Source organism: Eucyclogobius newberryi, unplaced genomic scaffold (genome assembly GCF_026437365.1).
Source record: "Eucyclogobius newberryi isolate DKJ021-1_F unplaced genomic scaffold, fEucNew1.0.hap1 SCAF_3, whole genome shotgun sequence".
Classification (NCBI taxonomy): domain Eukaryota; kingdom Metazoa; phylum Chordata; class Actinopteri; order Gobiiformes; family Gobiidae; genus Eucyclogobius; species Eucyclogobius newberryi.
This window is the reverse complement of record NW_027315945.1, coordinates 37,891,533-37,918,616: the sequence shown is the minus strand read 5'-3', so window position 1 is coordinate 37,918,616 and position 27,084 is coordinate 37,891,533. Positions and strand designations below refer to the sequence as shown.

The window sequence follows — 27,084 nt, the reverse complement described above, 5'->3', positions numbered from 1 at the left end:
GCCATTCCAACAAGCTGTGGGATATTGAAGTGAGACGTTGGTGGTGAGGGTCCGAAAGACAGCACATTAGATTCTGTTGTAGAGATCTGTGCGTGGCCTGCAGCTTCTGATGTGTGGGAGAAGCTGTTTCCACAGTGATCTGAAGCTTGATGTACAAACTGCAGGCTCACCTGAAAAACAGATGTTACTTATGGTTAATTATACTCTAATCATTAAAACATGAAAATCACCAAAATAATGTTTTACACTTACCACGCTCCTTAGCAGACTTCACGTAGAGACAGGTCATGTCAGTCAGGGTGTCTTTGCCAATTCTGAAAAGGGGGATAAAAGGATTAGGGTTAACAGTAATATGGGAATAACACGCTTCACAGATAACAGTTCACATTGTGACGTTAACGGTGTATTTAAGATGCAAAACGCGGAGATATTGGGACATCTGCCCTCGGCTAGCGGGGCTAGCTAGCTCACTTGAGATAACACGGCTCGTAAAAGCAAAACACTTGCAGAACAGCACACCAAAACATAAACATACACTCGAGTTTAAAAGCGGGTGTTTTAGTCGCAAAGCTTACCTGGTTCAGCCGTCCTGTTGTCTCTCCCAACACCGTGCACAGAGAGACACACAGGAAGCTGATAATGGCCAGGCAAGGGCGTGATTGGTTCGAGTGACGCAGTGCGTGCGTGACGTGCAACGTACGTAAGCCACGTGACCAGAAGTGGTATCTGGAGTTGTAGTTTTTTTCTCTTCCCTCGCCGAAAAATAACCCGATAACATAGCAAAGTTTAGCTTACAACTTAGCTCCGAATAGCTGCGTTTAGCTCCAGGCTGTGGCGCTAACAGCCGGTTTAGCACCATAAAATAGACACAAAGCACGACCCATACAACCCACGGGCCAACCCACGCCGAAAAATAACCCGATAACATGGTGATAACAGCAAGTAGTCACATTAAGCCCGTATTGCAGAGTGCACTGAAGCAACATGTTAGCTTAGCATTAGCTCCACCGGAGCAGACAAGTAAGATTCTAAAGTGATCACGAGACCGCCTTAAAACACAGCGTTAAAGCAATAATTTAGTAGTAAAGTAAAAGTGTACTTGAGTAAACAGTTCCGTTGCAATGTAGTCCAGGAAATGTAAGCTCTGAAGACTGTGCTCTGCAGACTGTCTGGAGTAATGAGAGAAAAACACGGAGCACGCAGAGCACGCAGCTGTAGCCATGCGGATCACAGCTGATTGGTGGAAAATGTAAACAACACGTTGGCTAGAAAAAGGTGACGCCCCCCAGGAGAGCAGGAAAAAGACCCCAAAACTCCACATTTTTAACAGCTTAATGTATATGTTTAAGACAACCAATAGTGTTATCTGAAGCACACAGGGGCTTATTCATAACTTCAACTAGCACATTCTGCAAAAAAATGAAAATCACAAATTTGGGGGGAAAAAAAGTAAAATGCTGTTTTTCTCAGTTTCATCGAGGCCGACTTGGTCCGACAATTGAGGCGGCGGGGCACATTTACGCTTCACACTTTAACAAACTCCTCCTAGTGCGTTTGGCCCACCGATCTCAAAATCGGTGTACCTCCTCTAGACAAGTGGGGCATCTAAAGTTATTCAAATTTTATGGATAACATTTACGGTCTCTGTGCAGCTGAGCCGCAAACTTTTCGCAGAATTCTGACAATTTGGCCTTCAGAGTGGCCTATAAACAATAGTTTTTCCAAATGACATGACATTTTGCACACAATTCTCATTTGCCATCCCCAAATTAAAAGTATGGGAGCCAAAGTCATATTTGGTAAAGCGTAGCCGTAGCGATGACAGAAATATCCCATGTTATCCCTATGGGGAAACCGCAAAATCTCTAGAATGACCACATTTTTACACTTCACACTTTAACAAACTCCTCCTAGTTCGAATACCCGATCGAGTTCATATTTGGGGAGAATCATCTACACAAGCGGGGCATCAAAAGTTATCCATATTTTGATTTTAAGTACTAGGGTCTCTGTGCGGTAGAGCCGCAAATATATGTCACAAATGGGAAAAACGCCAAATCCTTGAAATGTTCACATTTATGCTTCACACATTAATGAACTCCTCTGTGGGCAATAGCTCGATCAAGCTCATATTTTGGGAAAATAATCTACACAAGCGGGGCATCAAAAGTTATCCATATTTTTATTCCAAGTGTCACGGGCTCTGTGCGCTGGAGCTGCACATTTGACCGACATTTGTGTTCATTTGCACTGGTTAAGAACAGCATTGTACATATACAATGTGTCGCTGTCTTAGTTCTTAGACAATTGCGTTAGCGCAAACTCTGTAAAATGCAGAGAGCAGAGTCGGAAGGCCGGCGGCCCGCGAGGGCCGTTGGATGCCGCTTGCGGCTTTAATTCTTCTTCTTCTTCTTCTTCTTCTTCTTCTTCTTCTTCTTCTTCTTCTTCTTCTTCTCGGGACCAACCCCCCTATTTTTCACCCAGTGAACATTGACGAAAAGTCACAAAAATGTTCACACCTCTAAAAATCGTGCCTCTCTACATTCTGGCTATTTCCCTTTTCTAAAATAAAAAAATTGGCGCGTCAGCGCCCCCAAATGTACCAAAAATGCATTGAGAGATGGGAAATGACCCAAAAAAAATCTGATCGTAGAATCATGAAATTTGGCGCAGAGGTAGATGGTGACAAGAGAAGTGAAAAATATTATTACGGCAACGCCGTCCGCCCAACCAAATGTCGGCCATATTGCTTCAAAAATGGCTAAACATGATTTTGGAGTTTTTCCAAACGTCGTACTTTTACGAACTCCTCCCAGGGCGTTGGCCCTAAAAAGCTGAAATTTGGTGAAAATGCTACTGAGGAGTGGGACATCAAAAGTTATCCAAATTACATTGATACCTCTCACGGTCTCTGTGCGGCGAAGCCGCAAACTGTAGCTAGAATTTCAGAAATCTCCCATATTTAAAATTTCTGCCGTTTGCGCAGATAAAGTCCGAATTGCGTCAAATTAGAATCAGTTGTTAAACTCTTTGCCCTAAACCTACTTGAAGTGAAATAAATTCATTTGGCGCCACAGCGCCCCCTACAGATTTTATATGGAGGTTAAATGTTTAGTTTTGCGAAATTATATGAAATTTGACACACAACTCAATTTTAGCATCCCCATCAAAAAAGTCAATGAGAGCCATGTCATAATTGTTATGGCTTTGCCGTAACGATGACCGAAACCTTCCATGTTATTCCAATGGGGAAATCGCCAGAACATGTTTACACTTTATACTTTCACAAACTCCTCTTAGGGCGTTAGCCCTATTAACGTGAAATTTGGTGAGACTCATCTTCAGGGGTGGACCATCAAAAGTGATCCACATTTTCATTCAAAGAGTCACGGTGTCTGTGCGGCAAAGCCGCACATTGTGCCAAGAATTCAAAATAAAATTGCTTTTTGATGGTAAAACAAAGGGGAGAAGATGTGACAGCGTCACAGATTCAGCAGTAGGCGCAATAAAAGAACAATTGGGGCGCGTTAGCGCCCCCTCCTCTTGCGGCGTGGCGGCGGCGTGGCGAGGGCCGATCATTGCCGCTTGCGGCTATATTTTTTATTATTATTTTTCTTGTTCTTCTGCTTTTTGAGCTCTAATTTGACCCCCTGAACATGCTCAAAAACTCACCAAACTTTGCCCAAAATTCAGAATCGGCGAAAAATTTGATTTTTTCTGGGCCATTTTTTTTTTCGTAAAAAAATGGCGCGACAGCGCCACCGACAAAAGTCAAAATACATTGCGCCTATGGGAGACGCCCCGAGGTCAACTTTGTCGTAGAGCTACGAAATTCGGGACACGCAATCCTCTCTTGAGGACAAAAAAAAATATTGCTGTGGCCACGCCCCCAGACTTACCCTATGCCCGCCATCTTCCTTTGAAAATGAAAACAAGCTGTGTTAGCCATTTTGTTCACGTCAAACTTTGACGAACTCCTCCTAGGGCGTTTTGCCCACCGACTTCAAAATCGGCGTACGTCCTCTGGACAAGTGGGGCATCTAAAGTTATTCAATTTTTTGAGATAACTTTTACGGTCTGTGTGCGGCGCAGCCGCAAAGTTGGACAACTTATTTTGGAATATTGCAGATCTAAAAAATGCTCCCATTTGATCAAAACCAGTCCGATTAGGACCAAATTTGAATTAAACTTTCTAGTTTGGACCAGTTTAGGATGACAAAATTGAAATGGCCGCGATAGCGCCCCCTACAGAGTGACCTTTAAATTAACATTGAAGGTCAAAAATTAGTTTTACCAAAATTGTCTAAACTTTACCCAAAATTCTATTTTGCCGTCCCGATCACAAAAGCCAATCACAAAAATGCCTAAATTTTTACGGCGTAGTCGTAGCGATGACAGAAACCTCCCATGTTATCCCTATGGGAAAACCGCAAAATCTCTCAAATTACCACATTTTTATGTTTTACACTTTAACGAACTCCTCCTAGTGCGTTTTGCCCACCAACCTCAAAATCGGTGTACGTCCTCTAGACAAGTGGGGCATCTAAAGTTATCCAAATTTTAAGGATAACATTTACGGTCTCTGTGCGATGGAGCCGTAAACGTTTCCCAGAATTCTGACTATTTGGCCTTCAGAGTGGCCTATAAACAATATAGTTTTTCCAAATGACATGATATTTTGAACAAAATTCTAATTTGCCATCCTGATCATAAAAGTATGAGAGCCAAAGTCATATTTTGTACGGCGTAACCGTAGCGATGACAGAAAAATCCCATGTTATCCTTATGGAAAAATCGCAGAATCGCTCAAATCACCACATTTTTACGCTTCACACTTTAATGAACTCCTCCTAGGGCGATTGTCCGATCAAGTTCATATTTGGAGAATATCATCTACACAAGCGGGGCATCAAAACTTATCCATATTTTGATTCTAAGTGCTACGGTCTCTGTGTGGCGGACCCGCAAATATATGTCAGAAATGGGAAAACCGCGATATCTCTAAAATGACCACATTTTTATGCTTCACACTTTAATGAACTCCTCCCAGGGCGATTGTCCGATCAAACTCATGTTTGGGGAAAATCATCTACACAAACGGGGCATCAGAAGTTATCCATATTTTGATTTTAAGTGCTACGGTCTCTGTGCCGTGGAGCTGCAAATATACTGTCACAAATGGGAAAACGCCAAATCTTTGAAATGTTCAAATTTACGCTTCACACTTTAACAAACTCCTCCGTGGGCAATAGCTCGATCAAGCTTTACTTTGGGAAATATCATCTACACAAGCGCGGCATCAAAAGTTATCCATATTTATATTCTAAGTGCTACGGTCTCTGTGCGGCGGCGCAGCAAATTTGACTGACACTTGTGTTCATTTGCACTGGATTGGCCATGTCCAATGTGTCGCCGTCTGTCAAGTTCTTTTTTAATTCAAGACACAATAAGGGCGCCATCTTTATCAAGTCGAAAGCGCAGAGTCGGAAGGCCGGCGGCCCGCGAGGGCCGTTGGATGCCGCTTGCGGCTTTAATTTTTCTTGTTCTTCTGCTTTTTGAGCTCTAATTTGACCCCCTGAACATGCTCAAAAACTCACCAAACTTTGCCCAAAATTCAGAATCGGCGAAAAAAAATAATAATTCTGGGCCATTTTTTTTTTCGTTAAAAAATGGCGCGACAGCGCCACCGACAAAAGTCAAAATACATTGCGCCTATGGGAGACGCCCCGAGGTCAACTTTGGAGTAAAGCTACGAAATTCGGGACACGCATTCCTCTCGTGAGGACAAAAAAAAATAAATATTGTGGCCACGCCCCCAGACTTACCCTATGGCCGCCATCTTCCTTTGAAAATGAAAACACGCTGTGTTAGCCATTTTGTTCACGTCAAACTTTGACGAACTCCTCCTAGGGCGTTTTGCCCACCGACTTCAAAATCGGCGGACGTCCTCTGGACAAGTGGGGCATCTAAAGTTATCCAATTTTTTGAGATACCTTTTACGGTCTGTGTGCGGCGCAGCCGCAAAGTTGGACAACTTATTTTGGAATATTGCAGATCTAAAAATTGCTCCCATTTGATCAAAACGAGTCCGATTAGGACCAAATTTGAATCAGTTGTTAAACTTTCAAGTTTGGACCAGTTTAGCATGACAAAATTGAAATGGGCGCGATAGCGCCCCCTACACAGTTGCCTTTGAGTGAACATTGATGGACAAAAACTGGTTTTACACAAATGTTCTAAACTTTGCCCAAAATTCTATTTTGGGGTCCCGAGCAAAAGGCCAATCAAACTTATGCCTTAATTTTTACGGCGTAGCCGTAGCCATGACGGAAACCTCCCATGTTATCCCTATGGGAAAATTGCTAAATCTCTCGAATATCCACATTTTTCTGTTTCACACTTTAACGAACTCCTCCTAGTGCGTTTTGCCCACCGACCTCAAAATCGGTGTACGTCCCCTAGACAAGTGGGGCATCTAAAGTTATCCAAATTTTAAGGATAACTTTTACGGTCTCTGTGCGACGGAGCCGCAAACTTTTCCCTGAATTCTGACTATTTGGCCTTCAGAGTGGCCTATAAACAATAGAGTTTTTCCAAATGACATGATATTTTGCACTAAATTCTAATTTGCCATCCTGATCATACAAGTATGAGAGCCAAAGTCATATTTTGTACGGCGTAACCGTAACGATGACAGAAACATCCCATGATATCCTTATGGGAAATTCGCGAAATTGCTCAAATCACCACATTTTTACGCTTCACACTTTAACGAACTCCTCCTAGGGCGATTGTCTGATCAAACTCATATTTGGGGAAAATCATCTACACAAGCGGGGCATCAAAAGTTATCCATATTTTGATTCTAAGTGCTACGGTCTCTGTGTGGCTGACCCGCAAATATATGTCACAAATGGGAAAACAGCAAAATCTCTCATATTACCACATTTTTATGTTTTACACTTTAACAAACTCCTCCTAGTGCGTTTTGCCCACCAACCTCAAAATCGGTGTACGTCCTCTAGACAAGTGGGGCATCTAAAGTTATCCAAATTTTAAGGATAACTTTTATGGTCTCTGTGCGACGGAGCCACAAACTTTACCCAGAATTTGGACTATTTGGCCTTCAGAGTGGCCTATAAACAATAAAGTTTTTCCAAATAACATGACATTTTGCACTAAATTCTAATTTGCCATCCTGATCATAAAAGTATGACAGCCAAAGTCATATTTTGTACGGCGTAACCGTAGCGATGACAGAAACATTCCATGATATAATTATGGGAAAATCGTTGAATTGCTCAAATCACCACATTTTTACGCTTCAAACTTTAACAAACTCCTCCGTGGGCAATAGCTCGATCAAGCTTTACTTTGGGAAATATCATCTACACAAGCGGGGCATCAAAACTTATCCATATTTATATTCCAAGTGCTACGGTCTCTGTGCGGCGGCGCAGCACATTTGACTGACACTTGTGTTGATTTGCACTGGATTGGCCATGTCCAATGTGTCGCCGTCTGTCAAGTTCTTTTTTAATTCAACACACAATAAGGGCGCCATCTTTATCAAGTCGAAAGCGCAGAGTCGGAAGGCCGGCGGCCCGCGAGGGCCGTTGGATGCCGCTTGCGGCTTTAATATTCTTTCTTTCTTCTTTCTTCTTGGGACCAACCCCCCTATTTTTCACCCAGTGAACATTGACGAAAAGTCACAAAAATTTGCACACCTTTAAAAATCGTGCCTCTCCACATTCTGGCTATTTCCCTTTTCTAAAATAAAAAAAATTGGCGCGTCAGCGCCCCCAAATGTACCAAAAATGCATTGAGAGATGGGAAATGACCCAAAAAAAATCTGATCATAGAATCATTAAATTTGGCGCAGAGGTAGATGGTGACAAGAGAAGTAAAAAATATTATTACGGCAACGCCGTCCGCCCAACCAAATGTCGGCCATATTGCTTCAAAAATGGCTAAACATGACTTCGGAGTTTTTCCAAACGTCGTACTTTTACGAACTCCTCCCAGGGCGTTGGCCCTAAAAAGCTGAAATTTGGTGAAAATGCTACTGAGGAGTGGGACATCAAAAGTTATCCAAATTACATTGATACCTGTCACGGTCTCTGTGCGGCGAAGCCGCAAACTGTAGCAAGAATTTCAGAAATCTCCCAAATTTAACATTTCTGCCGTTTGCGCAGATAAAGTCCGAATTGCGTCAAATTAGAATCAGTTGTTAAACTCTTTGCCCTAAACCTACTTGAATATTAATAAATAAATAAATTAATTTGGAGCCACAGCGCCCCCTACAGATTTTATATGGAGGTTAAATATTTAGTTTTGCTAAATTAAATGAAATTTGACACACAACTCAATTTTGGCATCCCCATCAAAAAAGTCAAAGAGACCCATGTCATAATTGTTATGGCTTTGCCGTAACGATGACCGAAACCTTCCATGTCATTCCAATGGGGAAATCGCCAGAACATGTTTACACTTTAGACTTTCACGAACTCCTCTTAGGGCATTAGACATATTAACCTGAAATTTGGTGAGACTCATCTTCAGGGGTGGACCATCAAAAGTTATCCACATTATTATTCTAAGAGTCACGGTGTCTGTGCGGCAAAGCCGCACATTGTGCCAAGAATTCAAAATAAAATTGCTTTTTGATGGTAAAACAAAGGGGAGAAGATGTGACAGCGTCACAGATTCAGCAGTAGATGTAATAAAAGTACAATTGGGGCGCGTTAAAGCCCCCTCCTCTTGCGGCGTGGCGGCGGTGTGGCGAGGGCCGATCATTGCCGCTTGCGGCTATATTTATTTTAATTTTTAGATCATAAAACATCAAACATAACCGGGCAGGACCAGAAAGAGACAAAATGATAAAAACATACGGTAAATTAGAAAAATATATAACAATAATAATTTAAATATAGCCGCAAGCGGCAATGATCGGCCCTTGCCACACCGCAGCGCCGCCCGACCACTTACTGCTGAATCTGTGACGCTGTCGCGTCTTCTTCCCTTTGCTTTACATATAAAGGGAAAAGTTTGTGGCTCTTAGAATAAAATGTGGATAATCTTTTTGGTCCACTCCTGAAGATTAGACTCATCTTCAGGCAAATGCCCTTGGAGGAGTTCATAAAAGTATAAAGTGTCAGCATGGTCACATTTCAGGGATTTGGCAATTTTCCCATTGGCATAACATGGGAGGTTCCTGTCATCGCTATGACTACGGCATAACAAATATGACATGTGTCTCATTGACTCTTTTGATCGGGATGCCAAAATGGAATTTTGTGCCAACTTTCATTCATTTTAGAAGAACTAAATTTTGTGGTCCCCATTCAAAAGGCAATTTTTTTTTTGAACTTCTTGGCCTCTCGCCAGCTTGAGGCGCTCGGGCCTAATAAAAAAAAAAGGAAGTAAAGAACATTTTAAAAAAGAAAATAAGGATGGGGTGGGATCCAAAGAAAAGAAGGTTTAAGCACATTCATTCCAAAATAAAAGTCCCATTTAGTCTGTCAGATTGTCCAAAACTGTTTTTATTGTTTTTTCCTTTTGCTTATGTTGTTTATGACGTCTTAATCGTAATTTGTAATTTGTGTCATCCATTTCTCTCCACTGTGAAGTACATACAGTTTCCCATTCTTTCTCCGTCAAAACAAAATGACCCACTTTCCCATTTATTTGTAATATATTTAGTGGAGTGGCCGTCCATATAATGAAAACAGTTCTATCATTTTATATTTTCTTCTTCTTTAAAGTTCTGATTGATATGCCTTTATGAATATTTCAGTCCCAGAGTTAATATATCTGAATTATAATAACACTTTCTCCATCTGTGTAATTCCCTCAGTAGATGGAACATAACCTCTGTAAGACCCATGAGGAACAGCAGAGATCCAGATGATACGATTTGTTTTAGTTCTAAAACATGAGATGCCAAAATCAAAGAATAGCCAATTTTTTAGGTTTATAATGTCACTTCCTGTTTGTAATTGATGACATCACACTAGGAAATTACCCAGCAAACACTGGGACAAAACTCATCTAATGTCACAATTTATTTCATTTGACAAATACAAATATATGAGAGCGACTTTATTTTGTTGAATTCATGTATAGAGAGTTAAAAAAGCTGTTTCTTTTGTCTAAATTCTGCATAAACTTTGACTGGAGAGTTCCTGGTGTGATGTCACTTCCTGTCATTTTTTTAACCAATTTTTCAACGTTTTCTCCACAAATACCTGCTCGATCGGTGTCAAACTATAATGTATATGTACAACAGGTACAAATACACCAAATAAAGTGTAAAATGTAAAAACCTGTCAAAGGCCCTTTACGTGATCAGTCATTTTCAAGGTGCATTGTGGGAAATTTGCACTACTTTTCCACACGCCGAACATTCGACCGGCACTAAAACTGGCGTGGAGCCCTAAATAACGCCGTACACGGAGAAGAGTGTGGACATTTGGACGCAGATGGTATCGATATCCGTTTATAATCTTTAACGAATAATTAAATCAGAGGGTTATGGTGGTCGTTGTGTTGCCTTGGTTACGATTAACAGTGCAGTCCCTTTTCCATGAAGGTCCTATGTGGAATACACTCCTTCATCTGTACTTTGACTTCAGTTGAGTACTTCTTCCACCGCTCGTCCCACCTCGCCACTTTTACATTCGAAAACCCGATATCGCGCCTTCCATCGAGAACGATCAACTGAACGTTCGGCATCGGTCGCGCGAGGAATTGCAGCGCCTTCCGTCTGGCGTCGACATAATTTACACGTGTCGAAGTCGAGGAGGAAACTCGACGCGCTGGTAAAAATCGACGCTTCTCCGTGAACGTCCGCTCGCGCTTTCGGAGGCGAGAAGAGCGAACGTGAAGAAGAATGGCCTTGACGTTCACGGAGCAGACGTTCTTCCCGCCTTCGCCGCTTTGTCCGGACGAGCCGCTGAACCACCAAGAGACGTGTGACTTGTCTGAAATGGACAGAAGTCGAGGGTGACGTGTCGCTGCGTCTTGAACTATTTCGCCAATTACAGTCTGGGCCGTGCAGTTCTGCGGTTCTGAAATACTCGTTGAAACTACTTTTGGGGCACGCTCACTCTCGTTTTCTCCCGTCGCGTCGCCTGAAACGAGATCGTAACGTCGATTAAACCGTCACTGCCGGGCGGGACGTGTCTGCTTTAAAAACACAGAGGAGCGCGTCTGGAGTCCCACCTGATGACCTCATGCAGTGGGCTGAGGGGCCGACGCCACTGAGTATAATGACATAAATGTGTATTATCGGTGACGTTTGTTGTGTTGGTGTTCGGTCTGAGAAGGTTTTACGTCGGATGCCCTTCCGTTACGCCGTTTTCAGGGATTAATTATTAAACTATAACAAACTGAGATCATTATTTAACCCGTTTGTTGTAATAATCGGCTAAATTAATCGGAAGCGGCTTGAAATAGAAGACTTCCTGAACTGACAAGCCCCGCCCTCTGTGAGTAAACGCAGAGCAGTGGGCGGAGTTAGGGGGTAGGTGAAGACTTGGATTAAACTAATGACGATGGAAGACTGTTCTAACAAAGTCAAACAATCGTGAAAGTATTTATTCATTCATTTGTGTGTTTATTTTCAATTTAAATTCATTAAGTTTTATTCTTACTTTGAGCAGTTTAAATATTTATTTAACAAATGATACAAATGGTACTATCAAAAAATAAAAAGTAAAATGTATAAAACGAAATCAACTTTAATTTAATGGCCTGAAGTTTAGAAAAGTATTTGTCCCTTTATAATAGTGAAATACTGAAAATAATGAAAGTGTATCATATATTCATTGTGCTGCGTGAGCTGCCCTGAGGCTAACGGCTCAAACAGTGGCTGCCCATCTGCGCCATCCGCCTCACACAGAGTCAAGGAGCTTCAGCACCTTTAGCGCTGCTGGTCTGTTTCTGGTTTGGCTTCGTCGGGGTCCAAACGTTGTGAAACCCCCGGTGTTATGAAACGCCTCGTCCCCAGTGACCGGCTCTGGACAAACACACAGTTCAGCTGAGTGTCAGTGTCCGTGCGGTCAAACAGAGAAAATATATACAATAAATACAATATATAAAATAAATAAAATAAAATAAATAAAATAAATAAAATAAATAAAATAAATAAAATAAATAAAATAAATAAAATAAATAAAATAAATAAACAATTCAATGCAATTCAATAACAAAAATAAATAAAATTGCAGAAATAACAAATAAATTAAAGCCGCAAGCGGCAATGATCGGCCCTCGCCACCCCGCCGCCGCAACGCGCCCCAATTGTCCTTTTATTACGCCTACTGCTGAATCTGTGACGCTGTCACATCTTCTCCCCTTTGTTTTACCATCAAAAAGCTATTTTATTTTGAATTCTTGGCACAATGTGCGGCTTTGCCGCACAGACACCGTGACTCTTTGAATAAAAATGTGGATAACTTTTGATGGTCCACCCCTGAAGATGAGTCTCACCAAATTTCAGGTAATAGGGCTAAAGCCCTGGGAGGAGTTTGTGAAAGTCTAAAGTGTAAACATGTTCTGGCGATTTCCCCATTGGAATAACGTGGAAGGTTTCGGTCATCGTTACGGCAAAGCCATAACAATTATGACATGGGTCTCATTGACTTTTTTGATGGGGATGCCAAAATTGAGTTGTGTGTCAAATTTCATATAATTTCGCAAAACTAAACATTTAACCTCCATATAAAATCTGTAGGGGGCGCTGTGGCGCCAAATTAATCTATTTCACTTCAAGTAGGTTTAGGGCAAAGAGTTTAACAACTGATTCTAATTTGAGGCAATTCGGACTTTATCTGCGCAAACGGCAGATAAAGAGACCGTGACAGGTATCAATGTAATTTGGATAACCTTTGATGTCCCACTCCTCAGTACCATTTTCACCAAATTTCAGCTTTTTAGGGCCAACGCCCTGGGAGGAGTTCGTAAAAGTACGACGTTTGGAAAAACTCCTGAGTCATGCTTAGCCATTTTTGAACCAATATGGCCGACATTTGGTTGGGCGGACGGCGTTGCCGTAATAATATTTTTTACTTCTCTTGTCACCATCTACCTCTGCGCCAAATTTCATGATTCTACGATCAGATTTTTTTTCGGTTATTTCCTATCTCTCAATGCATTTTTAGTACATTTGGGGGCGCTGACGCGCCAATTTTTTTTATTTTAGAAAAGGGAAATAGCCAGAATGTAGAGAGGCACGATTTTTAGAGGTGTGCAAATTTTTGTGACTTTTCGTCAATGTTCACTGGGTGAAAAATAGGGGGGTTGGTCCCGAGAAGAAGAAGAAGAAGAAGAATATAATAATATAATATATAATAATATTCCGATGCGAAAACAATGTTTCCCATTTTTCAAATATCATAAACTATACATTTTCGGAAAGCGCTCGCGCTTTCCTACCTCATGGTGTGGGTCCCTGGTCACTGACGGGTACTTTCGTTAATTTTGAGTGGGCTCCGCCCACTTTGTGTTTTTGGCCCTCTATACAGTAATAATGTTCAATTTTTGCATTACATGCTTATATGCACGGAACATGCAAGAGATGGGGAACGTATTCGTGAGCTACTTAGCGCAAATGAGTGCTTTATATGTAAAGTGCTCGTTTAGTGCGCACTTTTGCACGGGCTTGGCCCGTTTACAACGGTAATGTTCCATTTTCCTACTACTAATTAGTATGCACGGGGCGTGCATGAGTGGAGGAGTGCGTTAGTGAGTGTTTGGAAGTGGGCGAGCGCTTTGCGCTCGATTTCGTGCGCACTACGTGCGCACTTTCGCAGCCGTGCTTCGCACGGCCTTACGAGATTAATAGGCCTCTCGCCAGCTTGTGGCGCTCGGGCCTAATAAAACAAATAAAATGAATACAAATTAATAAAATTAATACAAATGAATACAATTAATAAAATCAATAAAATGAATATTTCAAATACATAAATAAAAAATAATTAATTGATAGTAATAATTAATTCAAAATAATAGGTAAAATAAAATATATAAAAATACATAAATAAATAAAATATGTGAATGTCAGCTTTAAAACAGAAGAGGCCAAAGCAAAGTTACTCAAGAGCAGGTTTAAAGACCGAACACAAATACTACAGACCGAAAACAACACAAATACTACAGACCGAAAACAACACAAATACTACAGACCGAAAACAACACAAATACTACAGACGGAATACAACACAAATACTACGGACTAAAAACAACACAAATACTACAGACCGAAAACAACACAAATACTACAGACCGAAAACAACACAAATACTACAGACGGAATACAACACAAATACTACGGACTAAAAACAACACAAATACTACAGACCAAAAACAACACAAATACTACAGACGGAATACAACACAAATACTACGGACTAAAAACAACACAAATACTACAGACCAAAAACAACACAAATACTACAGACGGAATACAACACAAATACTACGGACTAAAAACAACACAAATACTACAGACCGAAAACAACACAAATACTACAGACCGAAAACAACACAAATACTACAGACGGAATACAACACAAATACTACAGACTAAAAACAACACAAATACTACAGACTATAAACAACACAAATACTACAGACGGAATACAACACAAATACTACAGACTAAAAACAACACAAATACTACAGACTAAAAACAACACAAATACTACAGACTAAAAACAACACAAATACTACAGACTAAAAACAACACAAATACTACAGACTAAAAACAACACAAATACTACAGACTATAAACAACACAAATACTACAGACTATAAACAACACAAATACTACAGACGGAATGCAACACAAATACTACAGACTAAAAACAACACAAATACTACAGACTATAAACAACACAAATACTACAGACTAAAAACAACACAAATACTACAGACGGAATACAACACAAATACTACAGACTAAAAACAACACAAATACTACAGACGGAATACAACACAAATACTACGGACTAAAAACAACACAAATACTACAGACCGAAAACAACACAAATACTACAGACCGAAAACAACACAAATACTACAGACTAAAAACAACACAAATACTACAGACTAAAAACAACACAAATACTACAGACTAAAAACAACACAAATACTACAGACTAAAAACAACACAAATACTACAGACTAAAAACAACACAAATACTACAGACTAAAAACAACACAAATACTACAGACTAAAAACAACACAAATACTACAGACGGAATACAACACAAATACTACGGACTAAAAACAACACAAATACTACAGACCGAAAACAACACAAATACTACAGACCGAAAACAACACAAATACTACAGACGGAATACAACACAAATACTACAGACTAAAAACAACACAAATACTACAGACTAAAAACAACACAAATACTACAGACTATAAACAACACAAATACTACAGACTAAAAACAACACAAATACTACAGACGGAATACAACACAAATACTACAGACTATAAACAACACAAATACTACAGACGGAATACAACACAAATACTACAGACTAAAAACAACACAAATACTACAGACTAAAAACAACACAAATACTACAGACTAAAAACAACACAAATACTACAGACTAAAAACAACACAAATACTACAGACTATAAACAACACAAATACTACAGACTAAAAACAACACAAATACTACAGACTAAAAACAACACAAATACTACAGACTAAAAACAACACAAATACTACAGACTAAAAACAACACAAATACTACAGACTAAAAACAACACAAATACTACAGACTAAAAACAACACAAATACTACAGACTAAAAACAACACAAATACTACAGACTAAAAACAACACAAATACTACAGACGGAATGCAACACAAATACTACAGACTAAAAACAAAACCATCCAAACTGAGTTAGTTTAAAGTGTTCGTGACATGTTTTTACGATTTTCAAATTTTGACTTTATTTGGTGTATTTATACCTGTCGTACATATAAATGATAGTTTTACATAAATCGAGCAGGTATTTGTGGAGAAAACGTTGAAAAGAAGTGACATCACATTCCAGTCAAAGTTTATGCTGAATTTACACAAAGAAACGACTTTTCAAACTTTAAACATTTTTCAACAAAATAAAGTCGCTCTCATATATTTTATTTGTCAAATTAAAAATTGTTTTAAAACATTCTTCACTTCAGGTTCATCCTGGTCAAATGTTGTAAAAATCCAATCAATTAGACTAATCAATGAGTAAAAACGATCTTTAGTCTCAGTTAATAGTTTTGTATAAGAGCTTTTCTATTAAGAGTGTTTTTTCTAAAGATTTATATAAGTTGTTATAAAATCAGTTTTTTTACTTCTGTGCCTACTTGTGTTGCAACACTGGAATTTCCCCATTGTGGGACAGATAAAGGCTTATCTTATCTTAATAATACACCATTTGCAAAGGAAATTTTGGTCAAATTAGATTTTTAATGTGATCGCGACAATGATATTTTCACACATTTTATCCCAGAAAACTCTTTTTTTTTAATAGTTTCGTAATTTTACTTCCTGTTCCTGAAGAAAAAAGAATGAATATATGCTCTATTTTGATGTAATATTAGAAGAAAGTTGTTTTGCCATTTTGAATTTTGAAATCAAAGTCAAACAAAAGACAGAACAAATTGCCAAAAAAGCACATGTTTCTCGTCTTTTGTCAGATCTATAATCTAATCATGTTTGTCGATTTATTGCGTGTCCTGTTCCTGCTAAACCCGTGTGTGGAAGCGGCTGGAGGAGAAACATCTGGAGAAGCACAGATTTCCCATGGTTCCTTTCAGCTCTGGTTTGAATCACATGAAACGCTGCCCAGAGCAAACCCAAGATTCATTCATGGAATTGTTTTACCCACAAACCCTGAGATCAGGAGTCGAACCCACAACCTCGTCGCTCAGAGGCAGTTTGAGCGAGCGGTTTGGGATTGTTGAGCTCACAGCGCCCTTTAGTGGACAGAACCTGCAATGACGGCATAAAAGTATCAAGACAAATGAGGAGAAAAGAGTGTAAAAAGTGCAGATTTGAATAAAAAACAAAAATCCAATGAAACCGAAGTGAGTTGTGTTTATTGATGTGTAAGAGTGGATCACAAATGCCACAATATACACAAGAATTAAAGTCAAATCCTACATTTACAGCTCAACATGAACACAGCAAATTTCATTATGAAACTTCTTTATAAAAGTAAAACATGAAAAACATGTCTAAAATGTCATAAAATCAACTACATTCATTACAGAGTGTGAAGGTTTAGTCCTGGTTTAGACCTGGTTTAGTCCTGGTTTAGTCCTGGTTTAGTCCTGGTTTAGTCCTGGTATAGTCCTGGTTTAGTCCTGGTTTAGTCCTGGTTTAGCCCTGGTTTAGCCCTGGTATAGTCCTGGTTTAGTCCTGGTTTAGTCCTGGTTTAGACCTGGTTTAGTCCAGGTTTAGTCCTGGTTTAGTCCAGGTTTAGTCCTGGTTTAGTCCTGGTTTAGTCCTGGTTTAGCCCTGGTTTAGTCCTGGTTTAGTACTGGTTTAGTCCTGGTTTAGTCCTGGTTTAGCCCTGGTTTAGTCCTGGTTTAGTCCTGGTTTAGTCCTGGTTTAGCCCTGGTTTAGTCCTGGTTTAGTCCTGGTTTAGTCCTGGTTTAGTCCTGGTTTAGTCCTGGTTTAGCCCTGGTTTAGTCCTGGTTTAGTCCAGGTTTATCCCTTTTACAGCAGAAACACACTTCCACACTTCCTTTAGCTTTATGTTTCAAAATAAAAGAGAAAATACATTTGTTCTTAAACTTAGACATGATTAAAAATGATTGAATTAAGTCGTGTTTATCTTGATTTGAGTTTATTTATTATAATTCCTTAAACTTTTGTTTTGTGCAGTAGCAATTTTGTTTAATTTCAAGTTAGAAAACGTTTGTCTTTTTCTTATTTTAAAGATATTAAACCCTCGTTCTATTGACGCTCTAATGTTAAAGAAAATATACTCAAAACGAGATGAATTACACTTAATTCAAGCTCTTATTATTTTATTATTATAGATGTGATTTATCCCAGTGACTTCAGACCCCGGCTCAGACCCCGGCTCAGACCCCGGGGTCTTGCCTTCCCATTGGCTGCAGGTGCCACATGACGACTCCGGACGGGTTGATGGAGACGCTGAACGTCTCTGTGGAGTTGAGCGTCTTGAGTTTGGATTCGCTGAACACGTCGTAGACCTGAGACAGACAAACACATCATCATCACTGTGCAGTTCTAATGAGACACCAGAAGAGGGCGCCAGAGGAGTGGACACCACATAGAACTGAGACTTCACTAAACAGACTTGGGACTTGACTTGGATTCTTTACGTGTGATTCGACAGGGGCTCGACAGGGGCTCGACAGGGGCTCGACTGGGGCTCGACTGGGGCTCGACTGGAGCTCGATTGGGGCTCGACTTGACAGGGGCTCGACTGGGGCTCGACTTGTCAGGGGCTCTACAGGGGCTCGACTGGGTTCCGACTGGGGCTCTGCATGGGCTCGACTGGGGCTCGACAGGGTCTCGAATGGGGTTCTGCATGGGCTCGACTGGGGCTCTGCATGGGCTCGACTGGGGCTCTGCATGGGCTCGACTGGGGCTCGACAGGGTCTCGAATGGGGCTCTGCATGGGCTCGACTGGGGCTCTACAGGGGCTCGACTGGGTTCCGACTGGGGCTCTACAGGGGCTCGACTGGGTTCCGACTGGGGCTCGTCAGGGGCTCGAATGGGGCTCGACTGGGGCTCGACAGGGGCTCGACTAGGGCTCGACAGGGACTCGAGTTTAATGTCAAACCTGGTAGTGTCCCGCGCCGTAGCCGAGTTTGCCCAGAGTCGTGCGGTAGAGGAACGGCATGTCCGACCTCCGGCTCAGGAACACCACGGCGCTGGCAGAGTCCACCAGGGGGCGCCAGTACACCTCGATCCGGCTCTTCTCCTGAAAGCAGCAAAGCATCCGAGGACGGAGTATTAACCCGGGCGTAACCGGCGACACATAAGGTGGCACCTCCAGACCTTCAGGAGGCGCCGTCCCTGCTGCCCCAGCGCGTCCTGGTCGATGGCGATGGCGCCCTTGTTCTGGAGAATCCCCCGCGCGGCGTTGTCCAGCTGCCGCAGGTCGTTGGACATGATGAGCGGCGCCGCCATGATGGACCAGAGCGCCATCTGTGCCCGGGACTGGTCCAGGCTCAGGCCGAAGTTACCCACGATCAGCTGAGGGCGGGCGCGGCCGGGGATTCAGGCATAGAAGGGTAAAAAAGGGCACAGAATGAGACAGAAGGGCACAGAAGGGTAAATAAGGGCAAAAAATGAGACAAAATGGAACACAATGGCACAGAAGGTCATAGAAGGGTACAGATTGGCACAGAATGAGACAGAAGGGCACAGAATGGCACAAAAGGGCACAGAAGGGCACAGAATGGCACAAAAGGGCACAGAAGGGCACAGAATGGCACAGAATAGTGAATACAGCGTTTGTGTGCGGGCCGTACCATGTCAGGGTCGTTCCAGTGGCCGGGCCCCGCTGCAGCCTGGATGAAGTCCTGGTTGTTAAAGAACCAGTCCATGAGGAACTGCACGCTGTCCCACGAGTCCTGGATGTCGTAGTAGTTCCTCCACAGGTGACAGATGTCGCCCAGAAGAGTGTAGTTCACCTGAGCAAACACCAGCCGTGTGTACGTTACAACATGTGCTGATGGTTTGTGCTGATGGTTTGTGCTCATGGTTAGAGCTCATGGTTTGTGCTCATGGTTTGTGCTCATGGTTTGTGCTCATGGTTAGTGCTCATGGTTTGTGTGCTCATGGTTTGTGTTGCTGGTTTGTGCTCATGGTTTGTGTTGCTGGTTTGTGCTCATGGTTTGTGTTGCTGGTTTGTGCTCATGGTTTGTGTGCTCATGGTTTGTGCTGATGGTTTGTGCTGATGGTTTGTGCTCATGGTTTATGTTGCTGGTTTGTCCTCATGGTTAGTGCTGATGGTTAGTGCTCATGGTTTGTGCTCATGGTTTGTCCTCATGGTTTGTCCTCATGGTTAGTGCTGATGGTTTGTGTTGCTGGTTTGTGCTCATGGTTAGTGTGCTGATGGTTTGTGCTCATGGTTAGTGCTCATGGTTAGTGCTCATGGTTAGTGTTGCTGGTGACTCGTGCACTGACCTCCGGAGGCAGAGAGCCCACGTACACAGGCCAGCTGCAGGAGAAGACCATGGGACGTCCCGTGGCGTTCAGGGCCCTGGACATCAGAGGATAACCTGTGCACGAGACGTTTCAACAGAGGAAGATCAGCCACATGTCACACTCTGCACGAACAGAACTTTATTATTCACACGACACAAACAATCAGTCCAGCGAGTTTAAGAGAAGAGACCACCACTGACACTGCTCCGTCTGTGTCCCTGGTCTTAACGTCCCGTGAAGCTCGTGCCCAAACTGCAGGTCGTACCCACTCATGGTTTGTGCTCATGGTTTGTGTGCTCATGGTTTGTGTGCTCATGGTTTGTGCTCATGGTTTGTGTGCTCATGGTTTGTGTGCTCATGGTTTGTGCTCATGGTTTGTGTGCTCATGGTTTGTGTGCTCATGGTTTGTGCTCATGGTTTGTGTGCTCATGGTTTGTGTGCTCATGGTTTGTGTGCTCATGGTTTGTGCTCATGGTTTGTGTGCTCATGGTTTGTGTGCTCATGGTTTGTGCTCATGGTTTGTGTGCTCATGGTTTGTGCTCATGGTTTGTGTGCTCATGGTTTGTGCTCATGGTTTGTGTGCTCATGGTTTGTGTGCTCAGGTTTGTGTGCTCATGGTTTGTGCTCATGGTTTGTGCTCATGGTTTGTGCTCATGGTTTGTGCTCATGGTTTGTGTGCTCATGGTTTGTGTGCTCATGGTTTGTGCTCATGGTTTGTGTGCTCATGGTTTGTGCTCATGGTTTGTGTGCTCATGGTTTGTGTGCTCATGGTTTGTGTGCTCATGGTTTGTGTGCTCATGGTTTGTGCTCATGGTTTGTGTGCTCATGGTTTGTGTGCTCATGGTTTGTGTGCTCATGGTTTGTGTGCTCATGGTTTGTGTGCTCATGGTTTGTGCTCATGGTTTGTGTGCTCATGGTTTGTGTGCTCATGGTTTGTGTGCTCATGGTTTGTGCTCATGGTTTGTGTGCTCATGGTTTGTGCTCATGGTTTGTGTGCTCATGGTTTGTGCTCATGGTTTGTGCTCATGGTTTGTGTGCTCATGGTTTGTGCTCATGGTTTGTGTGCTCATGGTTTGTGCTCATGGTTAGTGCTCATGGTTTGTGCTCATGGTTTGTGTGCTCATGGTTTGTGCTCATGGTTTGTGTGCTCATGGTTTGTGCTCATGGTTAGTGCTCATGGTTTGTGCTCATGGTTTGTGTGCTCATGGTTTGTGCTCATGGTTTGTGCTCATGGTTTGTGCTCATGGTTTGTGCTCATGGTTTGTGCTCATGGTTTGTGTGCTCATGGTTTGTGTGCTCATGGTTTGTGCTCATGGTTAGTGCTCATGGTTTGTGCTCATGGTTTGTGTGCTCATGGTTTGTACCCAGCATCTGCTCCAGGGCGTTGGAGTTGCAGCCGTCGAACTTGAGGTAGTCGACGCCCCAGTCGGCGAAGGTCTGGGCGTCGGTCGTGATGCGGTCCAGGGTGGTCCCGGGGAAGCCCATGCACGTGAAGCGGCCCATGTCTGCGTAAATGCCCAGCTTCAGGCCGCGGGCGTGGACGTACTGGGCCAGGTGAGGGATGCCCGAGGGGAACCTGGGCAGAGGCAGAGGCTCAGTCCAAATGTGTGCGTGTGTGTGTGTGTGTGTGTGTGTGTCGTTTGTGGAGTGTTACATCAGATGGATCTCATTTACAATACTTAAAGAATAAATATGACTTTTGATTCATGTTATTGTTATAATTGCACATTTTGCTTTTATATTTCAACAAAAAAAAACATGTTTTTTGTTGTTGTTTTGGTTATTTTTGTTTGAAGGCATCAAAATGTACATTTACTGATAATCTTTTGTATAAACATCACAATTTGTGTTTTTCCCCGCAATTTTGACGTCACATTCACGTTCACATCAGATGATTATTAAAATATTATATTATATTGTTTGTTTGTTTGTTTCACTTGGCAGTTTATTGAAAAGACTCATTCTTTCATTATTAAGTTATTAAAGGACCACAAACATGTTATAACATTTGAAACATAAAATAAAGCTGGTGTACTTGACTTTTAAGTTGGAATTGAGTATATTTTTGTGTTTTTCCTCAATGTTAAGTGAAGATGTAAAAATGAAAAGAACAGGACCCAATACACTTCCTTGTGGAACACCGCACTTTAACCCTGATCCAGCTAAAGAGAACCGTCCAGACGGTTCCGTCCACCAGAGGGACTGAAACCACTTGAGTGCAGTTCCCCTGACGCCCACACGAGGGTGGTGAAATGGTGAAACCGTGTCGGACTTGGCGGTACCGGTTTGCGTCCGGCTGCAGTTTCCCGTCGCGGTCCCTGGTCCTGTTCATCCAGCAGTCGTCGATGATCACGTACTCGAACCCGAGCTCCCTCCAGCCGTCCTCGGACAGACGGTCGGCCATGTCCCGGAAGAGCGCCTCACTGTGGCCACCAGAGGAAGGAAGTGTGAGGCCAGATACGTCGTCTAACTGATCAGCTTTCACTACTAAATCTATTAAACTACTTCTTCTGTGATGTCATCAAAAAGCGCCAAGACAATTTTCATGCAATATACACATTTTTATGACGGTTTAAACGATCATTAAACAAAACAAATGTGTCGTCAGGTGTAATTATTTGTCAAATTATAACTATTGTATGATTTAAATGGATTTTGGCTCTTGTTTACAGTCTGGTTGCTAAGTAACAGTTGTGGAATTACCTCTACGTCATTGTCTGGACACGTCAAACCAGGAAGTGACGATATAAATGTCACCGAAATTGCCAAATTGGATGAAAATGGGCAAAATGTTTGGGTAAAATCTTAAATATAAGTCTACCCCAAATAAATTGTCTATTTGCTGTAACCCGAGTCAACATTTTTCAAGTGGGTCGGACGGTAGGCAAATTCTTATTTTTTTTACTTTAAAGGTAAAAAAAAAAGATCAAAATGTTGCCATTTTTTGAGTCGGAGTGACCACCAGGGGTCAGGCTTCAACAGTCAATGACGGAAAACGTCTCTCTCACCCGATCGGGAGACTAAATCTCACGATTTTAAGATATTTCAATCGACCTTTTGTACGCCGCTATCCTTTATTTTGGTAGTGAAGGCGAGCGGGGGGAACATGCGGGGGACACGGGCGCCGCCATGTTTGTTGTGACGACGCTGCTGGGCGTGTTTCAAACCCAGAATGCATTGCGTAAAACACCCTGACAGAGCGTGGCATGTCCTATGGACACTTGAGTGGCTCCGACAGAGGCAAACAAAATTGTTAAATGGCAATTTACCGGTCCTGATGTGCGCTCTGTTTTTTACAGAAGCACATGAAGGACCGAATATGAAGACGTACATGCGATTGCGCAGTGTGTTATCAGTCCTTTGGGATGAAAGATAGGTTTAACAACGTGATAAAAATATTTGACACGGTGGTTCAGGAAAGACCGGTCAGTGAGTCGGCGAAATAATTGAATAATAAAAGATTTTGACGTTTTTTCAACTAAATGCTGATATATTTTTTTTTTAGTCGGCTAGTTTCACACCGGGTCGGTCGGGTTACGACAAACAGACATATTATTTATATCATATTCCCTTTGTCAGGTTCATCAGTTGTGTCAGTTGTTGTTGTTGTTGTGTCAGTTGGTCAGTTGTGTCAGTTGGTCAGTCGTGTCAGTTGTTTCAGTTGGTCAGTTTTGTCAGTTGGTCAGTTTTGTCAGTCGTGTCAGTCGTGTCAGTCGGTCAGTTGTGTCAGTTGGTCAGTTTTGTCAGTCATGTCAGTCGTGTCAGTCGGTCAGTTGTGTCAGTTGGTCAGTTTTGTCAGTCATGTCAGTCGTGTCAGTCGTGTCAGTTGGTCAGTTGTGTCAGTTGTGTCAGTTGGTCAATTGTGTCAGTTGGTCAGTTGTTTCAGTTGTGTCAGTTGGTCAGTTGTTTCAGTTGTGTCAGTTGGTCAGTTGTTTCAGTTGTGTCAGTTGTTTCAGTTGTGTCAGTTGTGTCAGTTCATGGGAGGCGCCCGTCATCACCTGATGCAGTTCCGCGGGTCGTCGTTGCAGTCCGTGTCGCACCTGAAGCGTTCCCAGGCCATCCAGCCCATGGGCGGAGTCAGAGCCAGACCGTTATCGTTGGACTGAACCAGCGGCAGCAGAGCGAGGAGCGGGAGCGTTACCCGGGCAACCGCCGCCGCCGACGCCCCAAACATGGCTGCGGGACAGAGAAAGGTTATCGCTTCTGACCATTCGACCCGTGCTCAGACCGGTCAAGACGTCCTCAGGAAACACTCAAATGAACTGACCACAAGAGTGTTATCATAAATCCAACAGGTAAACGTTTAAAGGGCAGTTCAAAGGTCAGTTCAAAGGTCATTTTAAAGGTCATTTCAAAGGTAATTTCAAAGGTCAGTTCAAATGTTATTTCAAAGGTCAGTTCAAATGTTATTTCAAAGGTCATTTCAAAGGTCAGTTCAAAGGTAATTTCAAAGGTCAGTTCAAAGGTCATTTTAAAGGTCATTTCAAAGGTCAGTTCAAATGTTATTTCAAAGGTCAGTTCAAATGTTATTTCAAAGGTCAGTTCAAATGTTATTTCAAATGTTATTTCAAAGGTCAGTTCAAATGTTATTTCAAAGGTCATTTCAAAAGTAAATTCAAAGGTCATTTCAAAGGTCAGTTCAAAGGTCAGTTCAAAGGTCAGTTCAAATGTTATTTCAAAGGTCAGTTCAAATGTTATTTCAAAGGTCATTTCAAAGGTCATTTCAAAGGTCAGTTCAAAGGTAATTTCAAAGGTCAGTTCAAAGGTCATTTTAAAGGTCATTTCATAGGTCAGTTCAAATGTTATTTCAAAGGTCAGTTCAAATGTTATTTCAAAGGTCAGTTCAAATGTTATTTCAAATGTTATTTCAAAGGTCAGTTCAAATGTTATTTCAAAGGTCATTTCAAAAGTAAATTCAAAGGTCATTTCAAAGGTCAGTTCAAAGGTCAGTTCAAAGGTCAGTTCAAATGTTATTTCAAAGGTCATTTCAAAAGTAAATTCAGAGGTCAGTTCAAAGGTCATTTCAAAGGTCAGTTCAAAGGTTATTTCAAAGGTCATTTCAAAGGTCATTTCAAGGCACTGGATTATTGTATTTCTTGTTCTTAAATAGTGAGTGTTTTCAGAACACAGGGAGGACGTCTCACTCTCTGCAAATGTCACTAAACCAACCAAGATTTATTCACTTAAAACAAGGAAAGTCTGATTGTTTTTGTCTAAATTTAAAACATTTTTTTTGTCAGTGAATCACAAACTATGAACTTGCTTTGACAAGGTAAAACATACAATTATGACTAATAATACTATATAAAATGTATATATATCAAAAAGGGCGTGGACAAAATTTAGAATTTACAAATAAAATAAAATAAGCTTGGTAAATAAATCAGATTATTTATTTCAAGAATAAAAATGTAAAGTAAAATTCACCTTCTGCACATATTACAGGGACATTTTTGTATTTTTCTAGTTTTCAGACGGTGTAATTTTGCAGCGTGAAAGAATCCTCGTGTTGATGATGATGTTGGACTTAATCTGACGAGGATCACGAACGTATATCACCGGAAAGTAAATGTCACGACACAAACGATTCACTACAATCCACACGAGTGACTACTGCGTAAGTCATTCTAACACAGATGCAGAAGAAAACAGGCCTAACCCGTTTATTTTAGAACAGAACAGACCGTAAAATGTCACGATGAATGAAAATTACCATGAAATGAATCGAGGAAACAACTGTTATCGTCGTGTACCAGGATTATGAGAAATGTGACATTTAAGTACAATGTTTTTATGGACGCTCCGTTAAAGCCTCAGATGTATAACACAGTAAGAACATGAAAGAAGGAGGTTTGTGGCACCTGCAAAACAATAACAGAATATATGACGTTCAAATGCAGGATAATTGTCTCTTTTTTAGTATTTGTGTTTATATTTCAAGGGCAAATACCTCATACTTTTAGCAGATGGTTTAAGAATAACTCTGAAATACACTGACACAGACCGATCCAGGGTCAGTGAGAAAACAAGAGTCAAATATTCAAAACGAGATATCATTGAATTAAAATGGGGCAAAAGTCCTCAAAATATAAATATGAACAGGAAAGTTCTTTTGTTTTGTGTGGATTTAAAAGTAAAGTTAAATGTTCTGACCTGTAGTTTATCTGCTGCAGAGTCCTCTCTTATGTCCTCTCCTCTGTCCTCTCTTCTGTCCTCTCCTCTGTCCTCTCCTCTGTCCTCTCTTCTGTCCTCTCCTCTGTCCACTCCTCTGTCCTCTCTTCTGTCCTCTCTTCTGTCCTCTCTTCTGTCCTCTCTTATGTCCTCTCCTCTGTCCTCTCTTCTGTCCTCTCTTATGTCCACTCTTCTGTCCACTCTTCTGTCCTCTCTTATGTCCTCTCTTATGTCCTCTCCTCTGTCCTCTCTTCTGTCCTCTCTTCTGTCCTCTCTTATGTCCTCTCTTCTGTCCTCTCTTCTGTCCTCTCTTCTGTCCTCTCTTCTGTCCTCTTATGTCCTCTCTTATGTCCACTCCTCTGTCCTCTCTTCTGTCCTCTCTTATGTCCTCTCTTATGTCCTCTCCTCTGTCCTCTCTTCTGTCCTCTCTTCTGTCCTCTCTTCTGTCCTCTCCTCTGTCCTCTCCTCTGTCCTCTCTTCTGTCCTCTCTTCTGTCCTCTCTTATGTCCTCTCCTCTGTCCTCTCCTCCGTCCTCTCCTCTGTCCTCTCTTCTGTCCTCTCTTCTGTCCTCTCCTCTGTCCTCTCTTCTGTCCTCTCCTCTGTCCTCTCTTCTGTCCTCTCCTCTGTCCTCTCCTCTGTCCTCTCTTCTGTCCTCTCTTCTGTCCTCTCCTCTGTCCTCTCCTCTGTCCTCT

The 27,084-nt window shown here is 41.8% G+C and overlaps 1 protein-coding gene across 1 annotated transcript; it reads right to left on the bottom strand.

Annotated features, from left to right (window-relative positions):
• Nucleotides 1-17,977: 17,977 nt before the first annotated feature.
• Nucleotides 17,978-26,442, bottom strand: LOC140374477 (alpha-N-acetylgalactosaminidase-like). The gene is made up of 9 exons (XM_072461384.1): nucleotides 26,375-26,442; nucleotides 24,220-24,397; nucleotides 22,504-22,644; nucleotides 21,586-21,797; nucleotides 20,201-20,295; nucleotides 19,543-19,704; nucleotides 19,067-19,264; nucleotides 18,849-18,989; nucleotides 17,978-18,252 (listed from the first exon to the last, which is right to left on the bottom strand). Exons 2-9 carry the CDS (start codon nucleotides 24,393-24,395, stop codon nucleotides 18,121-18,123), a joined length of 1,257 nt encoding a protein of 418 aa, XP_072317485.1. The 5' UTR covers nucleotides 24,396-24,397; nucleotides 26,375-26,442; the 3' UTR covers nucleotides 17,978-18,120.
• Nucleotides 26,443-27,084: the final 642 nt, after the last annotated feature.